The sequence below is a fragment of the Nicotiana attenuata genome, unplaced genomic scaffold (genome assembly GCF_001879085.1).
Source record: "Nicotiana attenuata strain UT unplaced genomic scaffold, NIATTr2, whole genome shotgun sequence".
Lineage (NCBI taxonomy): Eukaryota > Viridiplantae > Streptophyta > Magnoliopsida > Solanales > Solanaceae > Nicotiana > Nicotiana attenuata.
In genome coordinates this window covers 684,050-698,949 of record NW_017670389.1, presented here as the reverse complement: position 1 = coordinate 698,949, position 14,900 = coordinate 684,050, and the positions used below count along the sequence as shown (strand labels likewise).

The following is a 14,900-nucleotide window of genomic DNA, read 5'->3' as shown; positions in this document are numbered from 1 at the left end:
CAGTTAGCTCTCTAAAGTTCCTCCTAAAATCCTTCACTATTACTACCCCCCCCTACCCCCCCCCCCCGTATATTCCATATAATGAAATTGATAGGACTAATCATGTTATAATCTTGTGCATGAGCATGCCCATTTTCCATCAAGTCCCTAGGGGTAGATGAGTTTCTCCTTAGAGAAGGAACTAGGATCATTGCCCTGTTACCCACTATTGGATCCTGTGGGGGACGAATGTCCATTGAGAATTTGTGTAGGTTTTGAGGGCATGTAAGTATGTGCCTCTCCTCTTGTGTTTCCTTGAACAGGAACACTTTTACCTCGTTTAGGTTTGATAATTCCACCACTGATTCTCCTACTAAGTCTATTTGTTCGATCATTTCTTCTTCCATTGGGTTGCCTATATTTGGAGCTACTGGAGGATTGGGGTTCATTTCCCCATATGCATTTGCATATTTGGGGTTCTATGGTAGTGGTTGAGGGGGTGGTGCTGGATGAGGTGCTTCCCATTGCATCAGGATTGGGTTCAAGGCAGTTAAGGCTTCTGGTGGGAAGAAGGGAAGGTCTAAGCCTAGATTCTATGGAAGAATTGGGACTGGATTGAAATAGGAGGGGGGGGGGGTGTAGATTCCATTGTGCTCTCATCTCTTGCACAAGGTTTAGATTTAGTTGTGGAGCTAATGGTTGTAGGATGTTATTTACCCATACATGGTTCATATAATTACTCATTTCCAGGTGAAGTCCCTCGGCCACAAGTTGAGCTAGGTATTGTGGGTTTTGTATTAGAATCACACTTTCTTGGCCATTGATTGTGGCATTGAACATTAGAACCCTCCCCATTTGTCCTATTTCTATCCAAGACATTGGGTGGTGGTCTTGTGAAAGTGGAGGTTGAACATATATTATCGGAGGATTTTAAGGTTGTTGGGGTAGTGGAGGAAGATTTTCCATATTGGGGGGACGTTGGTGATGGGGGATTTGGATGAGACGATATCTTCTCCGACTGTTTAAGGGAATTTTGGGCATTTTGCAGTGAGGTTGTCATTAATTTAAATAGGAGAGATTGGGGTGTAGGGAATGATTGCATCTAATTGCATGCAATTTGAGTGGCTTAGCGTAGAGGATATAATGCAACATTTTGCATACATGGGATTTGGCACGTGGTGCATGCCATCCAACATTTGGCTATTGTGAGGAGTTGTTGAAGACAAGTGGGGTTTTCTATTGGATGGAGTTGTAACGGTAATGATAGGGTTTGTAGAACTAATTATATCATTAGCAGTAGGGGTATTAGATAGGTTAATTACTTGTTTTGTCTTATGAGGTATATTAGTAATAGTGTTATCAGGCGTGACAATGGGCTTAGGGTCTTCCTCAGTTAACGTGTCCAATTCCCCACTAATATCATGCAAGTTGTTATTATTGTTTAATAAAGAATTATTTTTATTGGTGTGGTTTGGTAAAACCATGGACTCATAATACAACTTAGAGAAATGACTATCTAATTGAAAACCATTAGTTTGTTCTTGTTTAGAAGTAATAGTGGTATTTGATAATTGGAAAAATAAAATTTTACTGCCTTTGCTAGACGAAGCAATGTCTTTGGTAACAAATTTTAATTTCTGAGTATTGATATACTTGCCTGTAGCTGCATTGAATAATTTAACATCAATACCTGCCTCCAGCGGAGCTTCTTTGTCTTCCACTGGTTCCTTATTCTGCAGTCTCCTTGATCTTTGGAACGACACTGTGTGCCAGCCATTATCCTTTTGGTGCATGTGTAACTTGTGATCTTCTCGATGACTTGTGATTGCTTTTTCAGTGCTAGTTTTGTCTGGCAGAGTATTTAATATGATTGGGCAATTAATACTTGTGTGGCCTAGCATTCCACATAGTTTGCACTGAATTTTTTCACCTTCATATTCTATTTGTTGTTTATAGTCTTCTATATAGATGAATTTTGCAACCGGTTGGTCCAGTAGTAATTCCACACATAATCTGGTATAACGCCCCCTTAAGGTTGTTGATGTACATGCATAAATTTTTAACAATCGGCCTATTGAATTTCTATTTTTTTGAAGGATAGATCCATCATAAAATTCAGTAGGAAGGTTTGGTAGGCGAAACCATATTGCAGTAAGGGATTGTTTTGCCTCAGACGCAACAAAATTTGGTTCCCATCTTTGACATGATAAAAAATGTCCAAATATGAACCATGGACCATTTTGAAGGATTGACAGCATACTATCTTTTTTTTTTTTTGTAATTTTGCAACGTAGTACTCAGCTCCTAGGTCAATCAAGGGAAAGTTCTCTTTCACTTTCCACAACTCCCGGACCTTCTTCCTAAGGATCTGATGTAGTATTCGTTTGCCTTGAAGCTTGATAATTATGGAGTATTGCCAAGGCAAATACATACGGGTTCTGTCATCTTGTGATAGGAAGATTCTATTTTCTTTTGAAGTTAGAAGGTCCTTTGAAGGCTTGTCTAAGGTGGAGAATGATAGGGTATTGGAAAAGGAGTCAGTGGTGTCAATGCTAATGTCCATGTCTACCTCTCCCCTAATCAATCTGTCTTTGTAGGAGACAGGTGGATTTTCAGGTAGTTGAGTTTCTTTTTTGTCTCTATGAATATCCGGTGGTTTAGGTGGGATTATAGATATGTCCATCTTTATGGTAGTGTCATCGGTTTTCATAGGGGAAATGGATGAGGTTAGTTTGAGGATAGATGGAGTTTCTTTTGATAGCTAGAGAGAAGTTGGAGCTTCTCTCTTGATAATTTTGACAGTCGAGTACTCTTTGACAACAATTAGTACTGTATTTTTTCTTTTTTGCATCTGAATATTTCTACCAATATCAGTAGCACCAGGTGATGTGGGACACTACAAAATGTGCTTAAGGAAATGAAAGGACAACTCTGAGAGTGATGGTGTCGGATTTGGTATATTGTCGCAGGGTCGGAGTTTGAAGTCCAGATACGGTTTCGATCAAACCCAATAATTTTTATTCAAACAATATAAAGAAAATTATTAAATATATATCCATAAATTTAGAACGGAATTATTATCATTTGAAGTTATTTTAAAATCTACAAACCCATAAAATTAAAATTTTGACTCTATTTTTTCATATTGGTGACATCAATTCTAAGCAAAAAATATGCATGGTATATATAGTAAAACACTCATCGTATAGTGATTGCAGATGTTTAGGGATGAGTAATGATGATAGGGTCCAGAAATAAACAAACAACTTTTGTAGCGTTTCATCATATTAATTCAATCATTACTATTAAATCATAATGATACATGCACATAATTCAAATCGATCAAGTCCAAATGGTCCATAAAATTTCCCTTTAATTTTAATGATTTGCAGGTCCATGTTCTTTGTTGTTCCTTTCTAACGTTACTCTTGCCATGTGAAAATCACATATTGCTAGAAAATTCTCCATCTAATGATGCAGTCAATTATATTATGTCACTTATAAGATAATTATTATATATAATATTTTGATAAGTACTACTCCTTCTGTTCACTTTTACTTGTCACAATTTGACTAATATTTGAAACTAAATTGGATTAAATTTTTTTAATATTTTAAAAATAAAATTTAGATATTTGAAAACTATATGAAAGATACTATAATTTACAATTCGTTTCATATCAATATGGTGAGAAAATACACGTTAAAACGTTGGTCAAATTTAGATAGTTTGACTCTCGAAAAACAAAACATGACAAGAAAAAGTGAATGGAGGAGGTAATAATTAATATTATGATAAAAGTGATAACTTAATTGTTATTGTTGTTAATATTTATTGATAATTTATAATGTAGGTGTATATAAGAATAATAAAAAAAAAAGTGCTTACCAGTTACAAATCTCAAAATTACAAGTTTATCTAATCAAGTAAGTAAACGTTACGCTTGAACTATTAAGTGTTGGACTTTTAGTCAACACAAATTTGATATTCTTTGGAGTACTATTCACTGTAGAATATATAAGTTTAATAATCTAATTTCAGACGAGTCAACGTATAATCTTGATGGATTTAAGATATCAATCATTGGTTTCTAATTACATAATTGCTATAATCCTATATACTTATTTGATTTCACAAAACTAGAAAATTCTAATTAGCTTGAACTTGACAAACTAGCAACTAATATCAATCAGTTGAAGGAATTTACTCGAATAGTCTCAACGTCCTCGTTGAGAGTCGCTTCGCTTTGCGAGATATCTAGTTCTCTCTGACTTGGTCTTCGAATCGCAAGTTTCAGCCCGTTCCCGACTTGCCTCGCTCTCATGTTAGCCGGATCTGTTTGACTAAGTAGTGTTCCACTCGTGCAGTAGGTATTGGCTAGCCCATGATGCGGTAAGTTATATGTACAACATCTGGTGGTGTCCTCGTAAGCATGTTCCTCCCTGGGGGGATCTGGTCTAACTCTATAACAAAAGTTTTATAACTTAATAAAGTATATGCTTATACTTTAAAACAATTTTCTGGTTTTGCTCTTTACATACTTATTCTGACCCTATCCCTAATAATCCCTTTCTAATCTATGAACTAGTTTTATCTCCGAACTCAATTGTTCTTTACATCCTTGAGAAAAAAATGAAGTAAAGAGGGGAAAAAGAAAGTAGAAGACCCAATATTCGAATATTCCTCACCTTCTCATACTCGCAGAATAGAGGAAAAGTATAGATCGGTGTTTTAAAAAGTTATGTATTCCAGTTGAGTCCACGTTCCATATTCGGCACCACACCGCTTAAAAGCAAAAGCTCAGATGCTGCATTCAGCAGGCCTCAAAGTTCCAACAAATTGTCATATACTCTTCAGTCTTCTCCCTGTATTCTTTTTAACAATAATGTTTTTATTTCAACTTAAGGGACATTCGATAAAATTTGAATGACGTGCAAGAAAACCATGCACAATTAAAAAAATGGTCCAATTTTTTTTTAGAATAGTCTTGCTTGTCACGATCCATTGAGATTCAGCTAGTTGTATAAAAAATTGAGGCACGGAGAAAAGGAAAAAGGAGTGCATATTCAGAGCAAAGTGTAACAGCAATTCTGTTGGTGAGTTGTGTCTATGACTTATGACCAAACTAAATAGAGAAGTAGGTCCTATCTGGCAAAGTTAAAAAGGGTGGCTCTCCCTCTTTTGGCTTCTTTCTCATATCCTAGAAAAGCAAACTACAGTCTACACTTGACACTCTTCTACCCCCACACGCGTACGCTAATCACAAAACTACTCCTACTACTTGTTTTAACTCTCACACTAAGCTACCATTACTCGGTTTTATCTACGGCGGAGCTAAGATTTGAATTTTATGGGTTCGAGATTGTAATTTTTTTAAATTACTGAGTTGTGAATTAATAAGTTGTACATATTCAATAGATTTCTTAAGACAAATACATTGTTTGATCAAAAGCTATTAAGTTCGGTCAAACCCGCATCCAGTACTCTGCCTCCGCCCCTATTTTTTTTTTTTTTTTTTACCTATTTGGTGTCATACTAATTTGAATTTGTGCAAAGCAAGACTAATTAAAGGTACTATTGAATTGACACAACATAACTAAAAAGAAACGTTATTTACAAAATTTCTCTATATTCAGAACCCAATTATGATTTCTGTTAATGGTACTGATATATTATCTCTTTTCGTCTTCTTGAACCGAGGGTCTATTGGAAACAACCTTTCTATTCTTCGGGTAAAGGTAAGGTCTGTGTACACACTACCTTCCCCAAACTCCACTTGTGAAAATGTTACTCCCTCCGGTCCAAAATAAGTGATTTTTTGGCATTTTTCTTGTGGTCCAAAATAAGTGATTTTTCCAGATTTCAAGAATGAATTAATTATTTTTTTCCTACATTGTCCTTGGAGTAAATAGTGTTGGAATATGTGTTAGGAGTGTTTATGTGAGATAGTGAAGGTTAATATGATCAATTCCATTACTAATTAATATTAAAAAGTGGATTTCTTAATATGTGTGAAAACATTCAAAAAATCACTTATTTTGGACCGGAGGGAATATCTCTTATTACGGAGGAAAGAATCTCCCCAATCTAACCTAGTAATTAGTGGTAAACCCTTCCCATCTTTGTAACTCATCACTTTACTTTCTGCCTATCCACTGTGCTTTACTGCAGCTTTTCTCTTTGTCAATATACCTCCACCTCCACCTCCACCCCCACCCCATTACCACCCCCTACCCCCACCCAATTAACAGGTACATCCTTTCTCTCTCTCCTCACTTTGCTAAACTACAAACAGACGACAAAACTCCGCGCTGGCAAAGATTCCATCTTTAATTGTCCCTCTCAACCCCCCACCCCCCATCCCCACCCCCACCCCACCCCCCTAGGGTACTTCACCATCTGTTTCTCTATCACTCTCTAATTCCCCACAACCTAAAATTCTACAACTGCTCAGTCTACTGCAATTCCCATCTCTTTCTTTATTTCGTTCTCACGAATCAAAACCCCACCCTTTTAATTATTTATTTTATTTATAACCAACAATCATTCTCCAAGTCTCTTTCTTTCATTATTTTTATATTTCTGTTTCAAATTAAATTAAATTAATAATAATGGGTTGCACCAGCTCCAAAATTGATGATTTGCCGGCCGTCGCTCTCTGCCGTGACCGTTGTACTTTTTTAGACGAAGCTATTCATTACCGTTACGCTTTAGCTGAAGCTCATCTCGCTTATCTTCACTCCCTCAAATCAGTCGGCCTCTCTCTTCACCATTTTTTCGAACAAAATGTCGATATTTCTAATTCTACCCCTGAACTTCATTCCCCTGTTAAAACTGACCCTTCTAAAAAACCTACTGCTGCTCCTCCTCCTCCTGCTGTTGTAGCCGCCATTGATCAGAATCAAGATTCTCAGTCTAGTTCCGGTTCTCATCTCCATTTTCACTCTGATTCTGATGAAGATGAAGAAGGTTCTGGTTCTGGTTCTGGTTCTTTACATCATCATTTTGATACTCAGATGCCACGTCAGCAGTACGGTCATTTCAGTTACGCGGATCATGAAATGCTTGGTTATGGAGCTCCTTATCCAGTTGGGAGTGTGGTTGAGGGTGGGGGTGGTGGGTATATGCATATGAATTTTATGAGGAACCAAACTACACCGTCTGTTACATATGAACAACGTCCAATGAGTACTGAAACCGTTCGTATGAGTGAACCCTATTCTTATCCTTATGCTAATAACTATCCGGATTATCCTAATTACGGGGGCGAATTTTTTTCCTCTTCATTGGCGAGACCGTATGGGGTTTCATCGGCGGCGGGGCCGTCATCCGCAGCGGCGGTGGCTTCGAGCTCGAAACCGCCACCCCCTCCACCATCTCCGCCGAGGAGTTCACCTTGGGAATTCTTGAATCCATTTGAGACATTTGAGAACTATCCAGCACCAGCGTACACATCGAGCAGAGACTCGAGAGAGGTTAGAGAAGAGGAGGGGATACCTGATTTGGAAAGTGAGGATTTTGAACATGAGGTTGTTAAGGAAGTTCACGAGGATCAAAAATTTGCTGACGAGGGCCCGAAGGCAGTTGCTGAGAATGAGAATGACAATGAGAAGATGGCTGATTCGGAGTTATTGCATAGACCGAGGCCAAGTTCATCCACTGAGGATGATCCGGTTGAGTATGAGGTGCACGTGGTGGATAAGAAAGTGGTTGATGAGGAAGAGGGGCGAGGAAATGTAGCTGGTTTTAAGGGTCGTAGTTTTAAGAGTGACTCTGATGTTGTGAAGGAGATTCAGGTTCAATTTGAGCGAGCTTCTGAATCAGGGAATGAGCTTGCTATTATGCTCGAGGTTGGAAAACTTCCTCATAACCGTAAGCACGCCACATATCAAGGTATTTAATTGTGACCAAGTTTGGTTTTTGAGGTCTTTTTTGTTAGAAAGATTTCATCTTTATGTTTGTGAGCTATTGAATATTTTGTTGATTAGTGAAAGTAGTGCACTTGAATTTATTGATGTTTGAGGTTGTTTCTAATTGATCTTTAACTTTCCATTTCATGGTCATTTCATCGGTATAGTGAATTCCAAGATGTTGCACGCGATTACCCCTAATTCCTTATCTATAGTCTTGCAACCTTCTACTTCAAAGAATGCTGCAATTGAGAGTGCTGATCCTGCCATTTTAGATGTAGAAGGAGATATTATTTCAAGGTCTAGAAATATTTCGTCTACATTACAGAAGCTGTACCTCTGGGAGAAGAAACTGTTTGAGGAGATTAAGGTATTGTTTGATCTACTGGTTCACTCTTCTTTTAAATTTTTTTCCAGTTGTCTACCATTTAGAAACTTTGGATGAGTCAATTATTTTGGACGGCGGCAGTTACTTGTCTTGTTTACCTGCTCAGTATATACGTTCAATGTTCTCAGGAATTTCTTCCTTGATTGGGATTGTTGCTCAATCCTGTTTTTATTTGCGTGTTTGTTAAGTCGTAACCAAACATTCAGAACTTTTATAGACAATCCATGTTTCTCTGAGCTAATTGAGAAATTCTAGTGCTGCACATCTGTACTTTTTACTCTTGTAATGTTGCTTCACCAATGCCTGAGTAGATAATTTTCTAATCTCAAATGCATTCGTATCAGTTTAATGGATGTATGGGTTGTGAATTACAGTTGTGGTTGATCAGCATATCTTCTTTTGTGGCAAGTTTTACTTTCATTTCCTCATATGTCTTAAGAAAAGGTGTTACTTACATGTCCCCATTTTAATCTAATAGGAACTGCCTATGCCCCCTCACTTTGTCATACAGCGCCTTTCTTTGACAATCTCTGCTGGTTTTTAAGAGTCTTTTTGTACTACTCCTTCCGTTTTAGTTCATGTGAACCTTTTCGGAGTACGAGGATCAAACTGACTAATTTTCTGAGTGAAGTAAGACATAGTATTTCAAAAATTTTGAAATAAAATGTACATATTTAGTAACCACATAAAAGTACTATAAATCACAATAATCAAAATATTTGCAAAAAAATGTGGTCAACTTGATTTGACTCCCCAAATAGTAATAGGTTCACATAAATTGCAGAGGGATTATTTCTACGTGTTCCATCTGATTAGAATACTGACTTTTCTTTTCTTCTCCAATGTCATCTTTGCATGATAATGATAATCTATCCCTTGCTTGGTTATTATGTGATTGCAGTTGTATCAACTGTACATTTGCATGATACTTGATATGTTCCCCTTGCTGGGTTATTCTGAGATTGCGGTTGTGGTTTGCAGGCGGAGGAGAAGATAAGGGTGCTTCATGAAAGGAAAAGTCGAAAGCTGAAGCAATTACATGAAAAGGGTGCTGAGTCTCACAAGGTTGACATGGCCAGAAAATTGGTTTTAAGTCTTTCATCAAAGATTAGAATTGCAATTCAGGTTGTTGATAAGGTTTCTGAGAAGATAAACAAACTGAGGGATGAAGAGTTGTGGCCACAACTGAATGAACTCATTCAGGGGTATGTGCACTTTTTGAACCTTATTAGATGAACAAATAGTTTTTGTCATATTAAAAATTTCGCATGAAATTGTGAAGATCTTTCTGCCTTTGTTTTGTTTTTCCTCTACAAGCTTTTATCTCTAACAGCTTCATCGCATGCGTATGTCTAATGCAATCAGCTAAAATAATCTACTTATCTGCCTGAATAATATTAAAACAAGAAATGATTTGGTCCAAAATATTGTTCTGTTTTCTTGTATCCTTGGGGCTATAAAACCTTAGAGAGTAAAATATATAAAGTATTTCTGCTGATGACTTCGTCAAATACTTTTCCCCTTGGTCAGCCACCTTAGTTACTATTTAAAATAGTTGAATTTCCAAGTAAGTTTGCTTTTTATTAGGATGTAGGACTAACCGTCAAATTTTCTCGCCGACTTTCTGTGTCTTCCCTGATAATACATTTTCTATTATCTCTAACTTTTAAGTTTCTCTTTTGTGATTTTTGTGTCTAGGTTAAGTAGAATGTGGAAATGCATGCTTGAGTGCCATCGCTACCAATGTGTAGCCATTGGAGAAGCAAAGCAGTTAGACGCCATTTCATCTCACAAACACTTTAGTGATGCTCATCTTGAAGCCACTTTGCAACTTGAGCATGAGCTTTTGAACTGGACTTTGAGATTCTCTTGTTGGGTGAGTGCACAGAAGGGTTATGTGAGAACATTGAACAATTGGCTTATGAAATTTTTTCCGGATGTGCCAGAAGAAACAGTCGATGGAATAGCTCCCTTTTCTCCCGGTAGGATTGGTGCGCCCCCTATTTTTGTCATTTGTAATCATTGGTCACAATCATTTGAAAGAGTTTCTGAGAAAGAGGTGGTTGATTGTTTGCGAGATTTTGCTACAAATGTTCTTCATCTTTGGGAGCGAGATAAGTTTGAATTGCGCCAACGGATGTTGGTGAACAAGGATATGGAGAGACAAGTGAAGAACTTGGAGAGGGAAGAGCAGAAGATACAAAAGGGGATTCATGCACTAGACAAAAGAATAGTACTGGTTTCTGGGGAGGAAAATAGTCTCTCATTAAATAGGCATGTCGTTTACCAGAGCGAGACAAGCAAAAACGGTAACCTTCAGGTTGGTATACAACGTATCTTTGAGTCCATGGAAAGGTTTGCTGCCAACTCCTTGAAGGTATACGAGGAGCTTTTGCAACGTATTGAGGAGGATAGACTTACTTGAGAGCTTGAAAAGGTAGTCCTTTTCAGGGGGTTGGTTACGCTTGTTCTGTGATTAGAAGTTACAGAAGTTTCATGTTAGGGGATAAAGGGAAACAGAGCAGAAGATTCCGTTATTGCCTCATCGGACTTGCTACTTTTGCTGTAGCACTGTTACAGCTTGATCAGTTTCATCCTCCCTGTGCGGAAAAGAGAGTTTAAATTAAGCTGACAGCACTATGCCTTCCGGGTCACTGCAATAGGATCTTTTTGAAATAGTCGGATCGGATATCCTCGAATCTTCAATTTTAGCTCTCTCCTTGAATTTTGGTCCAACAATTATTTGGAGACCTCTGACTAAATATTACCCGGGAAGGAAATTTAATGATGAAAGCTGAAATTTGTGCTTCGTCTTCTTGGAACTATTTTGATGAACATTTTAGAACTGATAGTTGGGGGGTCCGAAAGTGCTGAAATGCCAAGCTGGGGTGTCGTTTTGAAGAGAGGGGGGGGGGGGGGTTGATCAGTTCTGGTTGTTAGCATTCACAAGAGAGAGGTGCGAGATGCAGCGATGCCTAGCTGGAGAGCCGGGGAGAAAAGAGGTGTAGAGTTATTCTTTCATGGCCAATAACTCTTCATTCTGTAATAGGTGCTTTTGAGTCTGCACGCGGAGACAGAGAATGTTTGGTGAAGCAAGTCATGAAACTGCAGTTGCCTGGCATCAGACATGGCATGAAAATGGAGATATTATGATAGTTGTATTCTGGTTGTTGAACAGGGACGTGGTTTTTAAGATTCAGTCAAATAATATGTATCTTAAATTAGATATGTACACAAGGAAATAGTTGAACCAGATGGAGTTTTGACGACTACCAGGTAAATTCTATCTGATGTTTGTGTATGTCTAGTTACCGAGGGTCTTTCGGAAACAGTCTCTCTACCCCTTCGGGGTAGGGGTAAGGTCTGCGTACACACTACCCTCCCCAGACCCCACTAGTGTAATTTTACTGGGTCGTTGTTGTTGTATATGTCTAGTTGGTTTCCATGAAGAAGGATTACGCACATTTTAATCTCCTCTCAATTTTTTTAATGTCACCTCTTCCTTACTAGTTACTATGAAGTATTTAGGTTATAGGGGAATGAGATGTGTCTATTTTCAGAATATTTGAATGTTAAATTTTTTGGTCAGCTTATGGGTTGGACTTGGAAGTTGTTGGGTCATATTTACACATTTTAGGTTGGGATTTTTTCCTATCTATACCATATATGAAACCTTATTACTAAAAATGTGCATAATTCCATTATTACCCGCCATGTTTATATTTTTCCTACAAAATTTATACCATTCATTAAATACCCAATATTAAGAGCTGATTCCTTCCAAATTAGGTGCCTACAAATTTGGGATAAATATTTGAATAGCTTATTCCTTCCAAATTAGACGCCTAAAAATTTGGGACTAAATATTTTTCATATTCACATCAGATTTGTTTCCTCCTTTTTCTGCAGGCTTCTCTTTCCTCATTTTTCACGTCCTCGCCCTGCAACTTTTAATCCACGCCCAGTAAGTCAACTCATGTCTCCAACATCATCCATTACCGAGATTCACCAGCAATTTGTTGCGCCTGAAGATACATTAGAATTTGATTTCGGGGAGTCTCCCATGAAGAAGAAAAAGAGAATCAAATTTTCCATTCCTCTAGCTCCAGTCAACAAATTTTCTACAAAAAATCTACAAATAAACTACAAATCAGTTTAAGTATGTATAAAGCAATATTGTTTTAATGGTATCTACAAATTACTACATTTATACTACAATTAAACTGCAATCTATGTTGAAAAAAAATNTCTCAAGGATCCAAGAAATCGAAGAGCCATGACATGTGGAAGACCAGGCCCGGTCGGAGAAGACGTAGAAACATCGTAGGAGGGGTTCACACCGATGACGGCGATTAGGGTTTGAGTTAGGTCTCAGAGAGAATTTGGAGAGGAAGGGATTCAAGGGCAGTGCAAATGAGAGAATGGGGTAGGGTTTGGGGGGTCGTTGGATTAAAAAAGGAAAGAAATAACGTGGACCGTTGATCTGGGAGATCAAAGGTCGAGATTAAAAAGGGTAAGTTGGGTTCCGGGTTTGGATATGGGTTAATAGGGTGTGGGTCGGGTTTTAATTGTAAAATTGGGCTGGGAATTGGGGTCCTGATTTGGCTATAATTGAAAGCCAATTTGGCTATAATTTAAATAGCCAGTTTTTCCCTATTTAATTTTTAAAAAATAGTAGATAATTTCTGAAAAAAATAATTTAGAATGCTAAAATGATTTAGGATACATAATTAGCAATTTAAAATACAGGATCCAACTTTATGCATATAAAACATAATTATATCTTAAAAGGGCTAACATTGCAATTATGTGTAATTTAGCTTTAAAAATATTAAATGTGATTGCAAAAAATATATAAAAATTTCCTTAGCCATATTTTGGCATAAATATAGAAATCCAATTGATGAATCATCAAAATAATAATTATGGAAATAATTATTGGGGATTTTATGGATGAAAAGGGAGAAAATAAATTAATTTAAACCTTTAAAATTATGGGAAAAATAATAAAAATCTTGGGCATGCTTATATATGCTATTTCGAACGTATTTTTGCATATTTAAAAAATATAGGAAAAAATTGGGTATCAACAAACACTAGCATTCCCAAGAAACACACAATGAACACAAAGTCCCTACGATGAATCCAACCCAAAGAGGTGATGGAGAATTCATCATCAAAAATACGGTAAGAGCTGTTGTGACTGTATCGTTCATAGAGGAAGTCAGAAGGTATGTAGGAGTTTTTCAGGCACTCCAAGTCATCATTCTTCTTTAACCACATCATCTTCAAAAATCCCCTAGTGGTACGATTTTCAGGTGCCAATAAACCAGGGTTGTCCCAAGGCAACCCAGCGAATCCCCCTATTTCTTCCAAGAGAGGCATCATTTCTATGTTTCCAAAGCGGAACACGGCCCTTTCTTTGTCCCAGAACATGGTGGCAGCCTCGATCAACATTTTGTTTGGTTGAAGATCGAACAAAGAAGGCAAATTTCCTAGGACTCGTTTCACCTGATTTTGGTCACTTGAGGGAAGATCTCTCCACCAATCTAGCAAAAGTGAAGGTATGCTACCGACCATGCCCAACCTGGGGACTTCGTGCCTCATTTTCTGCAAAACAAAAGATGGTTAGGCCCTTTCCCTCTCCAGGTTCGCCTATTTATACAACAATGATTAGCATATTGGCACTTACTTCTCCAAATTAATGCACACAATCGTGGTTGCGTCCGTTGGGATTATGGAAAACCCGATGGACTTTTGGGTGAGGCTTGTCTTAAAGGGTTATTATGTGGACAACATATTAATCCGGCTAGGTTTGACCATGATGCATGCACAATGGATAAGAGTAAGGTTGCTATAGAGGTCTAGACTGGGACCCTCAAGCGGACAACTTGAGGGGGAAAGGCACGGAACCGTCGAATGCACCGCTGATCGACTAGTTTTACCGCAAATACGCCTTTCTGAATTTAAAAGGGTGATATATACGAAGAGCACAAACACTCATCAAGTGTTGCTATACGATTAATTACTCACGAGTAGAATATATGTTGAGCTTGATTTATTCAACAATAAATAGCATGTTGTCAAGTATATGCACGTTTAAAAATGATAAAAGCAGTATTTAAATAATTGAAAGACAGTTACAAAAAAAACAAGGAGATAAGTTAGCTTCAGGAAATAAAGGAAATCATAAATGCTTGAGAAATGAGCAATTAAATCCAAGTAAAGGGGAAAGGGAAAGGGTGCACATGTATTAACAGAATAAAGCATGCTCAAGACTAATTCACAAAACAAGTTTGTTATGGTAAGAGCCTAAAATATCCCCAGCAGAGTCGCCATGTTGTCGCGCCCCCTTTTTCCTCGGGAAGTCCAGGTTTCGACATTCATTGGGAACAACTCATTTCCTTTCGGGAATTGGATATTTGAATTTGAAGAGTTGTCACCTAACGGATTTAAGGTGCGTTAGGGCACCTAGAGCAAATAACTCATGAAACCGGTTTGCATTACCGAAGACTTGGGTAAGGGATCGAAATAACCTTGAAGGGAAGGTGTTAGGCACCCCTCGCGGTCCACAAAGGTGGGTCCCGGTCGAACTTGAATTATGTGAATTAGTCATTTATCA

The 14,900-nt window shown here is 37.7% G+C and overlaps 1 protein-coding gene across 2 annotated transcripts; it reads left to right on the top strand.

Annotated features, from left to right (window-relative positions):
• Positions 1-6,389: 6,389 nt before the first annotated feature.
• On the top strand, positions 6,390-12,491 carry LOC109238737. 2 transcript variants are annotated; one of them, XR_002069810.1, is made up of 5 exons: positions 6,390-7,873; positions 8,058-8,260; positions 9,260-9,483; positions 9,977-11,554; positions 12,188-12,491. XR_002069810.1 is itself a non-coding variant. In XM_019405209.1 (4 exons), exons 1-4 carry the CDS (start codon positions 6,592-6,594, stop codon positions 10,701-10,703), a joined length of 2,436 nt encoding a protein of 811 aa, XP_019260754.1. In that variant the 5' UTR covers positions 6,390-6,591; the 3' UTR covers positions 10,704-11,866. The 2 variants fall into 2 exon arrangements, 1 of the variants encoding a protein (XP_019260754.1); XM_019405209.1 differs by lacking the exon at positions 12,188-12,491 and having other exon boundaries at positions 9,977-11,866.
• Positions 12,492-14,900: the final 2,409 nt, after the last annotated feature.